A 14,289-nucleotide genomic window follows, 5' to 3' on the forward strand; every position below is an offset into this window, starting at 1 on the left:
GCACTGTGTTTATATGTGAAAAAATACTGCAATACACGGTTAACACTGAGAAATAGTATAATATATAATTATAATAATAATTTGAAAGTAAAAAATACCATAATACATATTTGAAGTAAGTATCTGGTAGTCTGAATGTTTGCTTACTTTAATAGGCAATTATGTCAACAATCAAATGCAGATTTTCAATGGCTTACGAAAGCAGACATTTTGGTAGATCATTCGTAGACATTATTATGTGAATGAGCAACCTGAAGTGGACATGATTTTGAATTTAATTTGACCTGTTTGTTGAACTGTTCAGGGATTTACGTCAAAGCATATCTGCTTTTCCATCTCACAAAGACCCAGTGCAGTGAGGTGACTGCTGCTGATTATTCATCAGACTCCAGTGTGACGTGTTATCTTTTGTTGCTATAAGAGAGAGAGAGAGAGAGAGAGAGAGAGAGAGAGAGAGAGAGAGAGAGAGCTAATCATACTCTTCCTGTTTCTGAACTGTGATCATCATCCATCTCATCCATCAGACCGGACTGTTATGTGTCCTGTCCAACACACTGTGACACAACTGTGCCTGAAGCCGAATGCAGGTGAGTTTCTCCAGTAAAATACTCATGTAGGTGGAATCTGCTTCGGTAGAAATAATTTGCAGCAAATTACTGTGACCTTTTTTCAGGTCAATTATGAAAGGGGACTGTACAAAAAGGACAATGGAGGAGGCTGCGATAGAAAAAAATACATTTTTAAAGCAGTTTTTCTTTGGATAAGGAGATAATCTGATTTTTTTTTATCCAGAATTAAAATTTCTTCTTGGAGACAGACGTAAAAGTTGTATTTTACGTCTGTCAGACGTAAACAGGCAAAAAAGGCAGGCATGCATCTTGAATTAAAATGTTATACATCAACTGTATTCTAGCATTAATTATTCTATTTATTTTCACATAAAAGAAATTCAAATGATTGCATATACCCATGCATTGTCTTGCATATAATATCAGCCTAAAAAAGGCCAGAAGGATATTTTATAAATATGTATGTGTATATGCAAGCGAGCATAACTAATTAAATAGCTGTTTATCAATAGAATTCAGCTTTACACAGTATGCGAATCATGCATATCACAACCTAGGGCTTGCTTTAAAAAAACAATTAAGGTCGAGTCACTTCTTCCTGCCCACACTGTATCAATTATTATACATTTTTATTACAGTCCCTGATGATTCATTGTTCCCTAAATGAGATTTTGTGTTTGGTGTTTCTGCTTTGAGAGACATGGAACAATTAGCTCTCCCAATCTAAAACTCATGCTGTTGATTTAGCGGGAGTTCACTTGACTGTATCCTTCTGTTTACATGTGTGCATAGCAACAGGCAGGAGATGAGAAGCTCTATTGCTTTGTGTCAACAGGGATCACAGAGGTCTGCACACTGCGGTTTTCTCTTTTTGTGTGATTGTTATTGTCTCTTATCTTAGGACTCATTTTCATATCTCAAATGTGCTATTCGTGACTTTAAAGTTTGAAGTCTGCAGTTGAAAACAGCAGCCCAGCAGCCCTTGTGTACCCATGAGCTAAAAATGCAGATTTTCTCTATGGACTTTGGTTTAAAAACTCCTGTTTATAATTCTGTGTTGCACGACATGCATCCCATTTACCAGGTGTCTGTGGAATCTGTATTCATGAATGTTACCAACATCTGTGAGGCAGAGGTGCCTTTTGGGTTCCTCCCCCGACTTAAAGGGGTGTACATCACAACCGAGCTCATCATCGCTGTGCTGGCTATCAGTGGAAACACTTTGGTTTGTCTGGCCGTCATCCGCAACAAGAAGCTGCGCACCATCACAAATTACTTTCTGGTGGGGAAATAAGTCGGTCACGCAATATTCAAAAATGTGCACACAGAGATGTAGTAAAGATGTGTGTGTGCGTGTGTGTGTGTGAAGGTGTCCCTGGCAGTGGCGGACATTCTGGTGGGCTTGGTGGCCATTCCCTGTGCAGTACCTGGGTAAATCTCGCTATAACCTTCCTCTCTGCCTGGTGCTGCTCAGCATCCTGATGGTTCTCACGCAGATACAAACAATTCACCACAGGACCTGGACTTGTTTCTTCTCTTGTAGTTTTTTCCCCTTAATCTGGTGCAAGAAACGAGTGGTTTAAAAAGCTGAACAAACATAAAGTGTTATGTAATAGTACGATTAATGTGCTCTTTTATTTTGGTGAATACAATTTAAAAAAGACATATTGAGATTTTTTTTCAAAGGAATGCTTCACCGATTTGAATTTAGCTTTGCATTACTAGAATAGGGGTAGTATTTTTTTGAAAAATTGCGCTTCCCAACCTCAGTTTCCCCTGAGTTGAGAAATATCTTAATTTTTTTCTTTGTTACGTGTACACAATTTTTCAAAAATACTACCCCTATTCTCATAATAATAATAATAATAGTAATAATAATAATAATAATAATAATCTAAATGCAAATCGGTGAAGCTTTCCTTTAAGTGTTCTGCTGTCTTCTAGAGCTCCATCCTGAGCCTGCTAGCTGTCGCAGCAGAGCGCTACATGGCCATCTTCCTGCCCTTCCAGTACCAGCGCATGATGAGCCCCAGGAATGCCAAATGGGTCCTCACGGTCACCTGGGGCACTGGGGCCATTTCCGGTTCTGTTCCACTCATGGATTGGCAAAGGCAGCCAGCACACTCCAAGTAAGAGGGGTGAGGATGGATGGAGACAAAACTGGCATGTTCGTTACAAGAGAATAATGAAGGGCTAAATATATACACACATGTAATCATTTTTAGTTGTCATGAACACACAGACAGGAGAGTTGATCCTAAGCATCTTATTTGTAGTTATAAATATTTGTCGATGTAGATTGTTTGGTTAAACGTATTGCCCCCCCACCCCGCCCCCGTCCTCTTGTTACAGCATGTTCGCAGGAAATTGGATTGTGCATGGCATGACTGAATGAATAAAAGGAAACAACATAACAGATAAAGGACATGACAGCAAAATAAAAGAAAAAAGAAGACAAAAGGCCAGGGTGATGACATGGGGGAAGAGACTGGGTTTTACCCATATCACGGTGCTTTGTTTTGCTCATTCCAGGTACTGTATCTTCACCTGTGTGGTGGACATGAGCTACATGGTCTACTTCAACTTCTTCTGCTGCCTCCTCCTGCCTCTGGTGGCCATGTTCATCATCTACGGCCACATCTTCGTCACCGTTCGCCGCCAGCTCAGATTCATGCAAAGTGCTGCTGGTGGCAACAGTGGGACTGGGAGAGAGGACAACAGGAATTATGCTTCTGCAGGTGAGCCTGACCTGAGGACAAGAAAAGACATCGTTGGACAATTTGAGGAAAAGAAGAGAAAAGGTGGAGTTGAAGCGAAGGCTGGGAATGAAGTCAACGCTGGTGTTGACTGTGTTATTGACACTAAAGCGTCTACTATTTTCACAAAGCCGGGATTCAGAATCACACCAGCTCATTAATTAATTAATTAATTAATTCTGCCTCCACTGACCTTGAGCCAGGAGAGTCCACTGTGGCCAAATCCAACATCTGCACCCGTCAGGAGCTGCGGAAGGCCACGTCCCTCTTCCTGCTCCTGTTTCTCTTCACGGTGTGTTGGCTGCCCATCCACATTCTAAACTGTGTCCAGCTGTTCTGCCCACAGTGTGATGTGCCCATGCCCCTCACACTTGCAGCCATTTTGCTTTCCCACGCCAACTCGGCCCTGTATGCGTACAGGATGAAGTCATTCCGGCACGCTCTGATCGCAATGTGGAGGGTTGGACCCAAGCACTGAGGCTCAAATCAGTATAGCAGTGTTTCTTAATCCTGGTCCCAGTGACCCACTGCTCTGCATGTTATTGATGTTTCCCTGCTCCAACACACCTGATTCAAATGGCCTGATAATGAGCCATTTATTTGAATCAGGTGTGTTGGAGCAGTGGGTCCCCAGGTAAACTACTCACTCTTCAATACCAAAGTCAATAGAGAAAATCTGCATTTTTAGCTCATTTTGGGTCACTTAGGAAAATCTGATTAAAGGTTTTCAAACACCAAAGTGACAGATTTAACACATGCAAAGCTACTATTGGAGGCAGCGTTGGATTAGGAACTCCTGGCGCTGTGATGTAAAACCACAGATTTTCTCTACTGACTTTGGTGTAAGATGTGAAAGGTTGACAATGCGACTCAGACTTCAGTTTACAGTCAGAGACAGGCGTCTAATGGTGAGATGAAGTGATTAAAATCTTGTGTTCCTGCTGGCGGCCGTGGTTTCACTGAGAATGAGATTGAGTGAGTTGTACACATCAAACACCAGAACTATTCCTTGCATTTTCTGTTTTTTGGGTCAAATTTTCTTTTATTTACTGTTTGTGAGGTGACCTTGAGGGTTCTGCAACACATCTGAGAAATAAAACCTATTATTATTATGATTATTCATAAGGACTTGATGTTTGTAAACAGGTTCCTTTTTTGTAAATGCCATTTGTTAGCAACCAAACTAGGTGGCTTACAATTTTGACCAGAAGATGGCACCAGAAGAAATGTCACTAAACTCAAAAAATGTCAGCATGAGGCGAGTCATATCAACATAACTGCGTGCTTTATTGATACACAGTAAAGCATTTTATAATACAGTAGTAAGGCATATATTTGGTGGACTCTGATATGTTGTGAAGAACTGATGCGTCGTTTCAAAAATGATGTGATCATGAAACAAATGTTAGAAATGAAAAAAAAAGAAGAAAAAAAATCAACAAACAAAAACAAATTCAGTGTCTGGACCAAAAACAAAAACCTCTTGGATCATGCTGCAAGAATAGATGTCAAAAACCACACACACACACACAGACACGTGTGTGTGTGTGTGTGTGTATAACCTCTTTGAGTAGTTATACATTAAACAAGGATGGATTCTCTTAAGTCACACATGCTAATATTGTAACACCTCACACGGCACAAATCTTAATGTTTTTAACCGAAGGACGAAAAACATAACACTGTAACACAACTAGAATAAATGCATTCTCCGCACACAGAAAACAAATATCTAGTAAATCCCAGGTTTGACAGTAGTGCACATGGATTATTTGATTTGTGAGTGTAAAATCATAGATGTACATTCAGACTGGACGCTCCTACACAGCAGAGTGACATGTAGAGAGCGATTAGGACTTTTGACATAAATCAATTAGCCAGCAATCATCAACTAATAATGTGAGAAGAGTGCAGGGTTGAGTACAGTAGAGAAATTACCTCTGAACTAGACTTTAGTAGACAATTTATACGAGGTAGAGCTTATGGTACTGGGCTTGTTAAGAAAATCTTTTTTTTGTAATTTGAAATTGAAATTTTAGCTCTTCATCAAAAATAATGAACGAGCCAAACCTCGTAGTGTTTGAAGAACATTCACTTACAGTAAATCTAACAAGGAGCAGCCGTCGTCGACGATCAGACGGTGTACTGTGTGCACAAAACAGGCCCTGAACATATGCCGACACTGTAGACGAGAGGTGAAACTTTAAATGAAGTTTACATTTTCAACTGCAATAATCAGGATGTAATGTGAAGTTTTAAAAATCCATAAAAACACTTTGGACTCGAAAGATTCACATTCTTCTTCAAATGTTCTTCACATTTACTTAGAAGAAACAGTGTGATCAGAATTATCGAACATGACCGGAGTACTTATTAGAAAAAACATCTTCACACATGTAATTTGACTTTTGAGCAATACTACAGTCGGCCACAGAGGGGCGATGTATGGAGACGTTGTGGCTTGGAAGCTGTCATGTAATCCACCTTTTTGTTGCAAACAAAACAGGAAAGAAAAAAAAAATAAATGCTACATAGAGCTGATAGCAGGCGGTCTGAAGTGACCTTGCCCGACTCTGACTCAGGCTTTCTCAACATGTGCTTATGCACACAGTACACTGTGGTAGAAAAAAGGAACACAGGGAAAACTCCTGTTGTCACAAAGATGCTCAGAATGGGCGAAGGTGAAAAGGATGGATGATGGATGGATGGATGGATGGAAAGAAAAAAAACATCTGTAATGCAATGGGGAAACGCGCACACACACACACACACACACACATACTGTATAGAACCATACATAAACACACACACAGTCTCACAGACAATGTACTGTAATACCTTGACAGTTGTGTACGCTGTTATTGAAAGACAGTTTCCTCTTAATAAGCACCCTTTATGATTTACAATCATTCTTTTTTTTTCCTCATACAAATGTCTGAAATGTTCTCAGCCGTTCCCCCCGATTTAAAAAGAGAGGACAAATATATGACCACACTAACACACCGACCCCTCCCCCCTCTCCCCCCGCCTTTTATACAGTTGCATAGAAGTTTAAAAATCAGCCTCTGTTAATAATAAAACAACTTCAGGACGTTTTAAGAAACTACTGAAATCTACAAGTTTTAATGATTTTTCTTTTCTTTTTTTCCTTTTTTTTTTTTCTTTTAACGCATCATTGGAACCGCAATCCTTCACAAAAATAGACGTTATGTATTCTCTTTGTAAACTGTGTTTCCAATCCAGTTGTTTTGACTAGAAAAGCATGCTGAGGGATGAAAGGGAGGAAGGGGAAGAGAGAGAGGGAGGTCGGATCAGAAGGGCAGGGCCTCGTGCTGTTCGGCGCTCTGCTCGTCTGTCATCACGTTGACCAGTGACTCCATGGCGCGGCCAAGATCGTCAGCCATGTGGAACAAACTGCCAATACTGGGACCTAAAGAGAGAGAGAGAGAGAGAGAGAGAGGAGGCTTGGATTAGTGTCTCTTTCAGTGAGGCCTCCGACATACTGACTTATAAAACTTTACCTTATCAAGCAGGAGAAGGGGGTAAGGAAACATTCAGACTTCTGAGTGTTAATATGAATGAAGCCAGACTGAACTGGGGAAAATTGCCATCACAAGTGGATGCAGATTTTGAGTCTCGTGCAGGGAGATGCAAAAAAATGTGACATTTATATAATAGGGCTTGGCTGAAATGCAGTAGTGTGTAGTACGTAAGTAAGTATCAAGCTGTTGGTTGTACCTTACTATACAAACACTGTTAGTGGCAACATTAGCTCCAGATGAGCAGTCGCCAGATTGCATACATGAGTAAAAGCAAATGATCCAGCGAAAAAAAAAAAGGTGACAAATTACACACCATAAGGCCGGGTTTCTCAATCTGCCCTGCATGTTTCATACGTTTCCCTGCTCCAACACACGTGATTCAAGCGGTCACTTCATCAGGAAGCACTGCAGAAGCCTGATAACGAGCCCTTTATTTGAATCAGGTGTGTTGGAACGAGGGGAGTTCTAGGACCAGGACCAGGACCAGGATTGAGATGATACGTCGCATTCCTTTTCGTCCCCCATCTGCCATAATCCCACTGTCAGTCAATTAATAATATTGTAAAACGTTTACATTATCCTCATTCCTGTGGGTCTGGTGAGTCCAACTGGCTGGGAATCTGTTTGGCAACAGCATCTCACGGGTCAGAATGACAAAATGTTGTCATGTTGACATTTCGTTGCGCGCCTATTTAAAGCAAAGTTGTGAATCGAAGCGGAATGATTGACAGCTCACAGTTGTGGGACGGCGGAAAGAGAACAAGACAGAAAATGTAAAAAATGGAATAGTATGTGAGTGACGCAGCAGGAAACACACCTCGCATGTGATTAACTAGAGAAACACGGCGTTAACTACCCAGGAGTTACACCACCATTTCTTCCTGTTAAATGGACTTTAAATGAAGTTAAAGTGAGCATGAGCAAATTCAATCTAATACTATCTAACCTTATAAGAGTAATGACAAATTCTATTATTCCGCTCTGAAGAAACTGAGCTGGTCTTTACTGCGAATCTATAAGAATAATGGTAAAATATTAAAGCTGTTTTCAGCACTGTGTTTTATCACAGCCTCTCCACACTTTCCATATTCCGTGACTGCAGAGAGTTGTGCACACATTCTGCTCACCTGCACCATACATGGACATGGGGTCCAAACACACTGATCATGGGTCTGTGGGTTTCATGAGTATGAAGACAAACGATGCTCTGAAAACTTTTTAAGAGCAAAAAAATAGAAACGATCATGTAGGGAAAGTTCTGTTTCTGTCTGGAAAGAGGACAAAGTCAAGACCAACACCATGGCTTAGAACAGGGTTTGTCAATCCCAGTCCTGGGGACACACTGCCCTCCGTGTTTTAGATGTTTCCCTGCTCCAACACACCCGTTTCAGGAGCAGGGAAACATCTAAGACATGCAGGGCAGTGGGTCCCAATTCATGTTAGTGTAGTCTTAACTACAACACTGTGCTGTGGGATCCTAGAGGACCGGACTTACAGCAGCCTCATGGATGCAGAAACTATGAAATGGCCTTCAGTGTGAACTGCAGTGTGACACGAACACACATCGTCATGCACGCAGAGAAACTAGTTTACACAGACCACAGGCTTACACAGCAGTACAACATGAGCTCTGCTCCCTGCGTGTGAAGAACGAGCAGAGAGCAGGAGAGGACGGAGAAGGAAATGAAAAACAGGGAAGGGGGTAGAGAGAGAGAGAGAGAGAACAGATATGTTTTTTTTCCTCCCCAATGTACCATAATGTTTCCTCTCGGCCATCTTGTCTAACTGTCTGCTGAATGCTTTGTGCACAGTGCCGTCTAATTAAGCACTCACCTATTACAGAGCACTCATGCACTCGAGGCTTCAATTGTGATGCTGCCCATTCACTCTGAGTGGGGCGACATCGCACACTGCTGAGCTGCATGCGAGAGCAGCGGTGTTAAATGCAACGGCTCCAAGTTCAACTTTGAGAGTGCATTGTTCAAGCGACGCCTTGTGTTCTAGTTAAAATTCAAATCGCAACAATAGGGGACGGCAGTGGTATAGTCGTGGTACAATGGAGAGCGACGTGTGGGATGGGGTGTGAGAGGAAAAGGTGGGGGGTGGTGGGGGTGAGAAAGTTGAGCCACTAACCTCTCATGGGTGTCCCCTTCTCCCTCCTGGCTCATGGAGAACAGGAGGAAAGGAAGAAAAGAGGGAGGACAGGAAGAAAGAGTTGAAATCAGACTCAAATCGGAGAGAAAGAAAGATGTCTGATACTTATGGTGTGTGTGTGTGTGTGTGTGTGTGGGCATTTAAAAAAGGAAGGTCATCCAGGGTGAGATGACCACAAAATGTCTTGAGCAGAAACTCACAAGAGCTTGTTCCTGGAAAAACCTGAACCCTAATGAAATGTATTGTGTGCAAACAAGGACCCTTAACTATCTCCTGGTTTATTTATACTTGTGCTTTTTAATCCTTCAGATACTCACAGAGTACGCCACACATGATGCTGCTGTCACTGCTGTTGTGTAAGCCGGTGAGTAAATATCAGTTAATATCAGTTCCTTATTCTGTCAGGAATAGAGGGGTTTTTTTTCCACTTCACCTTGTCCCACCCTCATGTGGTTTTGAAACGTTGTGATTTAAAAAGGAAAACGGTGACAGTGTTTGTGCTGGTACTCTTTACCCTGGCTATGAGGGAAGGAATTGTTGAGCTGTTCCATCACTTCCTCCAGCCCAGATGCATCTTGGGAAGGGCTGGACAGCTCATCATCACCTGAAATGGGAAGGAGGTGAAGTTTGTTTTCCATTGTCAAGAGACTGCTTCCTTAAAAAAAAGTCACATTGTTTTGTTGTACAAACGCACACACACACACACACTCAGACTCAAGCAGCAATTTTTCGTAAGACGCTGCACTGACAGCCTTAACAAATAGTTACTCCTAAACTGAACCTTAACCTAACCACCATTCCAATCGTCCAATCCGTTTTACACTATGCTTTAAATGGTTGATAAATGTTAAAGAAGTGTGAAAGACAGAGAGAGTGTATATATGTGTGTGTGTGGATTCTTACCCATTGTATCAGTAGTCTGGCTGGCAGCCACACGGAGCAGAGGGAGGGAGGAGTCTGAACGCTGAGACGAAGTGGAGGGAGAGGACAGAGCTGTGCCGTTCACCTTGGAATCCGTCTGTGACACACACACACACACACACACACACACACACACACACACACACACACACACACACACACACACACACACACACACACACACACACACACACACACACACACACACACACACACACACACACACACACACACACACACACACTTTGTCTGGTTTCCATGACATTACATCAACTTGAAGACTTATGCTACTTGCCTAATCTTAACCTTAACATAACCCTAATCATACAACATGTCTTCACCTTAAAATGTAATAATTTACATTGTGGGGACTTCTTTGTGTTCCCATTATCTGCATAGTGGGAACAAAACAAGTAAAACAAAACAAAACAAAAACAATATGGGTGTCCAAACTACAGCCCGTGGGCCAATCACAGCCCTCGGTGAGATGTCGGTTTTATAATGTATTATTTATAGCCAGGGACTTGGATAAAAAAAATCGCCCTTGGTCGCATGTCACCACAAACAGCTCAGCTGGTAAGGAGTTACGCTCGAGTCCCAGGTTCGAAACCCACCTGTGACAGACAGCTATATGCACTCATCTGTTATTTGACTCCAGATGTGGAAAGAAATAAATTTTTTTTTTCATTTTTGGTTTCATTTCCATTTAAAAATTTAATGTATAAATGTAATTGTGACAATGAAAATATATATATATATTTTTTTTTATAAATCAGTACATTTGTATGTAAATGTTATTGTTAAAAATAAAGGGAAAACAGGACCATTGGCCCGCAGAAATCTTCACATTATCAGATATGGCCCTCATTTAAAAAGAAGTTTGGACACCCCTGGCATAATGTGACTGTGTAAACAGATTTAGGTCCACACAACAGGATTAATACCTGGAACACACACACTTCAAAAATGAGGAATTATCAGCCACCCCACACAGCCTGATTAGAAAGGGAGTGATCTGAGTGTCTGTCTGGAAACTAAAGTCTGTGAATTGCTTACACTGAACCGAAGTCCATAGAAAAACAAGTGAATCTTTAGCTTCTGGTCCACTACCTAAAATAATGTTTAAACTTACTGATAGTAGTGGATCAACGACTACTGTATGCTGTCATATGTCACTATGATGTAAAATCAACAATTTCTACATGGACTTTGGTGTGAGGGCTGTTTAAAAAAGCAAAACAAATCGTTCTTAGGAAACCAAATACTTAACCTGGCATATATTTTATTAGGTGAGCCTTTGGTTTTTATTTGCTGCTTAGAGGTGCTCTTTACCTGCTCTAGCAGCTGCCTCAGCCTGTGTAACTGGGACTCCAGCTGTTTGTTGTGGTCCTCCAGGATCTGCATCCTGGCCTCGAGGCGTCCTTTGTGCTGTCGCAGCAGTTTGGCTTCAGCGATGAGCTCGGCGTCGCGCGCGCTCTGCGGCGACACCGGCAACATCTCTGGAGGCGACGGCAGTGGGGACAGGCCCTTCCTGTCATGGGCTTTCTTCAGACGGTCGTACTCTGACTGCAGCTTCCTGAAGCAGAGGGAATAAAGGCTTTATTTCCAAAGAAAATCAAGGCGTAGAGGTAAACCTTGAGACAGAGATGGTCCCTCTCACCAAACACCTGGCTGCCAACTAAAAACTAATTCATGCCACCAGTCTGATATTTTAAGAACATGTTTGCTGCTCTAGCTCACAATTTGACAGCTCTTTTCTGAATGGAAATTATAGATTTTTTTTACATCATAGCACACTGAAGCTGTTGATTTGCTATTAAAATTAAATTAAAATTAAATATTTTGTGACTTTGATGTTTGCAATCCTTCCTCCAGATTTGCTTAAGTGATACAAACTAACTACACGTGGCAGTAAAATCAATGTCCACACAAGCTAAAAACACAGGTTTTCCCTGTGGACGTTGGTGTGGAAGAGTGTGGAGTTAAAAAAAGGCAAATAAAGGCTGACTAATGGCAAAGGAAAGAGAGGGAACATTTTCTTTATTGTAAACTTAACATTGGTTTTATTAGATCGTATTAGTAGCTAATATCTGTTTTTCCTTGTGTCTTCCTTTATCAAATACTGGACATTTTCACCATTTTCTCAGCCATAAAATGCACCTTTCAGTGCTTTTCGTTGCACTCAAGGTTTTTCTACTACAACTTGACTTGAACCATAAATTTAAGCTCCGTGTCTGTTTGTGTGACCATATGCTCTCTCTGTTGCTATTATTGACTTAATTCCCATTGCTGGTATTGATGCCAGTTCACCACAGGCAAGAGCATCTGACCTGCGTCCAAACATGGTGGAAAACAAGGCTTTGAAGGATGGTTGGCTGACGTACGAGGAACCACATGTGTTTTCATCCTGCTTCACTCCGTTGGCCTGAATACTAATGTTGTATACTGTAGATATTATTGTTGTAGGATACTATAGAACCGTGAAAAGATTCTATCAATAATCCTTGAAATGATAAGCCTGAACACAGACAACCTGAAAACAAAAAGGTCTCTGGCTATGGCTGTCCTTGGTGCAGGAAATAATAAATAATCCACTAATGTAAGCATTTCTACTCATAATGTTGACAAAATACGTATGTGATAAGTATAATAATAACGAAAATAAACCACGGAGACACTGTGTCATCTTAAGTCATTCTAAAAATATTTTTATTTGTCTACACCAAGAAATAAGTGTATTGCAACTTTAGTAATTTCAGGTTGTAATTTCCCAGTGGAGTAGGAAGTTTTAATTCCCCTAAAGCTGTAATCCCAAGTCCAACAACTCACATCCTGGGTTCAAAAGAATCAACTTAACAGAAAGCTTGTTTGTAAAGCGCTCACTCTTGTGCACCGAAGTCCATGGAGAAAATGAATGTTTTTACTCACAAGGACAAAGGAGCTGCTTGTCTGTTGCCGTCTTGTTTGGTAAATTTCTGTCACTTGCGTTAATCCAAACAAAGGAAGTCAAACATTAAAGTCAATAGATAACAGATTTAATCTTACTAATGTAGGCGGCAGTGGATCAGAAACTCCTGTGTGCCGCCGATAGAGAATGAGTGAAATTCTCCATGGACTTTGGTGCAGCGACAGAGCGGTTTACGAACTGTAGTTTCCAGTCAAAAAAAATGTGTTTAATGGCGATAAAAAGAGGCAAACATATTCAGATTTGAGTAGATTTAAATAGACAAAGACTTCATTTAATGAGCCTTTTGTCAAGTGGTTTCATGGTTTTTACACTTGTGTCCATGCAGGCAGTATACAATATACATTTCACCACACTCTGGAAAACTGGAAATTACCCTCATTCCTCTCCTTCAGAGAACATAAAGTGTGATGAATTACGCATACTTTTCTTGTGATTCTACAGTAACTTTTCCTTTTCCTCCCCAGAGTGGCATAGTTTTACTTCAAGGACACATTAGTAGGAATACATCGTTTCCGGCTGAAATACAAAATTGTAAACCTAAGATCTCCGAGGGACCACATTTACATAACAAACTAAGAAATGTATGACCTTTCCTTCACCTACAACTTCCTTGTTTTTCAGCATTATCAGGTGTAAAACACCCTTAACTGATCCTGTCGTGCTGAGTGAAGATACGAGGAGGCCAAGGGAAGATAACATCTGAAAGATGGGTGCGTTCACTGACCTGTTCTCCTGCTCCAGGTCATTGAGGACCCTTTCCAGCTCTCCCTTCTCCTCAGTTTCCATGGAGATGAGGATCTGGGCGGGGCTGCGGGGCTGGCTGAGAGGAGAGCCTTGGTTCAGAGACTGGCAGTAGTGCTGGATCAACATGTGCTCGTCATCGCTGCAGACACACACACGCACACGACAATCATACCCGCCAGTGATGGACAGATATATTTTCACACACATTCACGTCAAGACACGCCAGTGCATGTAATGCATATGCACACACACACACACACACGCACACACACACACAGAAAAATGGGGAAAAAGAAAATTAGCAAGTGAATGACAGGAGCAGCAGTGGGAGAGGACGGTTAACACACACAGAGTCTAACACATACTGTACAGTGGAGACAGGGGGAGGAGCGGTGCTACTGGAGCACTACGTTCTGGAGCGGATTCAGTCTGGATGCAAATGCCACACTTTGTGTTTTTTGGAGGATTTTAATTAGGCCAGCTATTCAGATGCCGCTGCATAGACTGCACTGCTCTCTAACCGAGTGTGAATACTTAAGGAGCTGCAGATATGTGCTGATTTAAAAACAACTAACTCCCTTCACTGATGTGACCGTGAAGTCATTCTGGGAAAGTGTGTAGGTGTTTCAGCTCTG

The 14,289-nt window shown here is 41.5% G+C and overlaps 1 protein-coding gene and 1 pseudogene across 6 annotated transcripts in view; one reads left to right on the top strand and one right to left on the bottom strand.

The window, feature by feature from the left end:
- The first annotated feature begins 467 nt into the window (after positions 1-467).
- On the top strand, positions 468-3,803 carry LOC122765379 (annotated as a pseudogene).
- Positions 3,804-4,593: 790 nt separating this feature from the next.
- The window catches only part of dmd (dystrophin), a 236,270-nt gene continuing 226,574 nt past the window's right edge, over positions 4,594-14,289 (bottom strand). For all 6 annotated transcript variants that reach the window (XM_044019373.1, XM_044019372.1, XM_044019375.1 and 3 more), the window contains 5 exons: positions 13,635-13,793; positions 11,275-11,518; positions 9,925-10,039; positions 9,536-9,625; positions 4,594-6,755 (listed from right to left, as the gene is read on the bottom strand). In XM_044019373.1, coding sequence (XP_043875308.1) covers positions 6,637-6,755; positions 9,536-9,625; positions 9,925-10,039; positions 11,275-11,518; positions 13,635-13,793 — 727 coding nt within the window. In that variant the 3' untranslated portion in view covers positions 4,594-6,636. The remainder of the gene's footprint in view (positions 6,756-9,535; positions 9,626-9,924; positions 10,040-11,274; positions 11,519-13,634; positions 13,794-14,289) is intronic.

Source organism: Solea senegalensis, linkage group LG2, assembly GCF_019176455.1.
Source record: "Solea senegalensis isolate Sse05_10M linkage group LG2, IFAPA_SoseM_1, whole genome shotgun sequence".
NCBI classification, from domain to species: domain Eukaryota; kingdom Metazoa; phylum Chordata; class Actinopteri; order Pleuronectiformes; family Soleidae; genus Solea; species Solea senegalensis.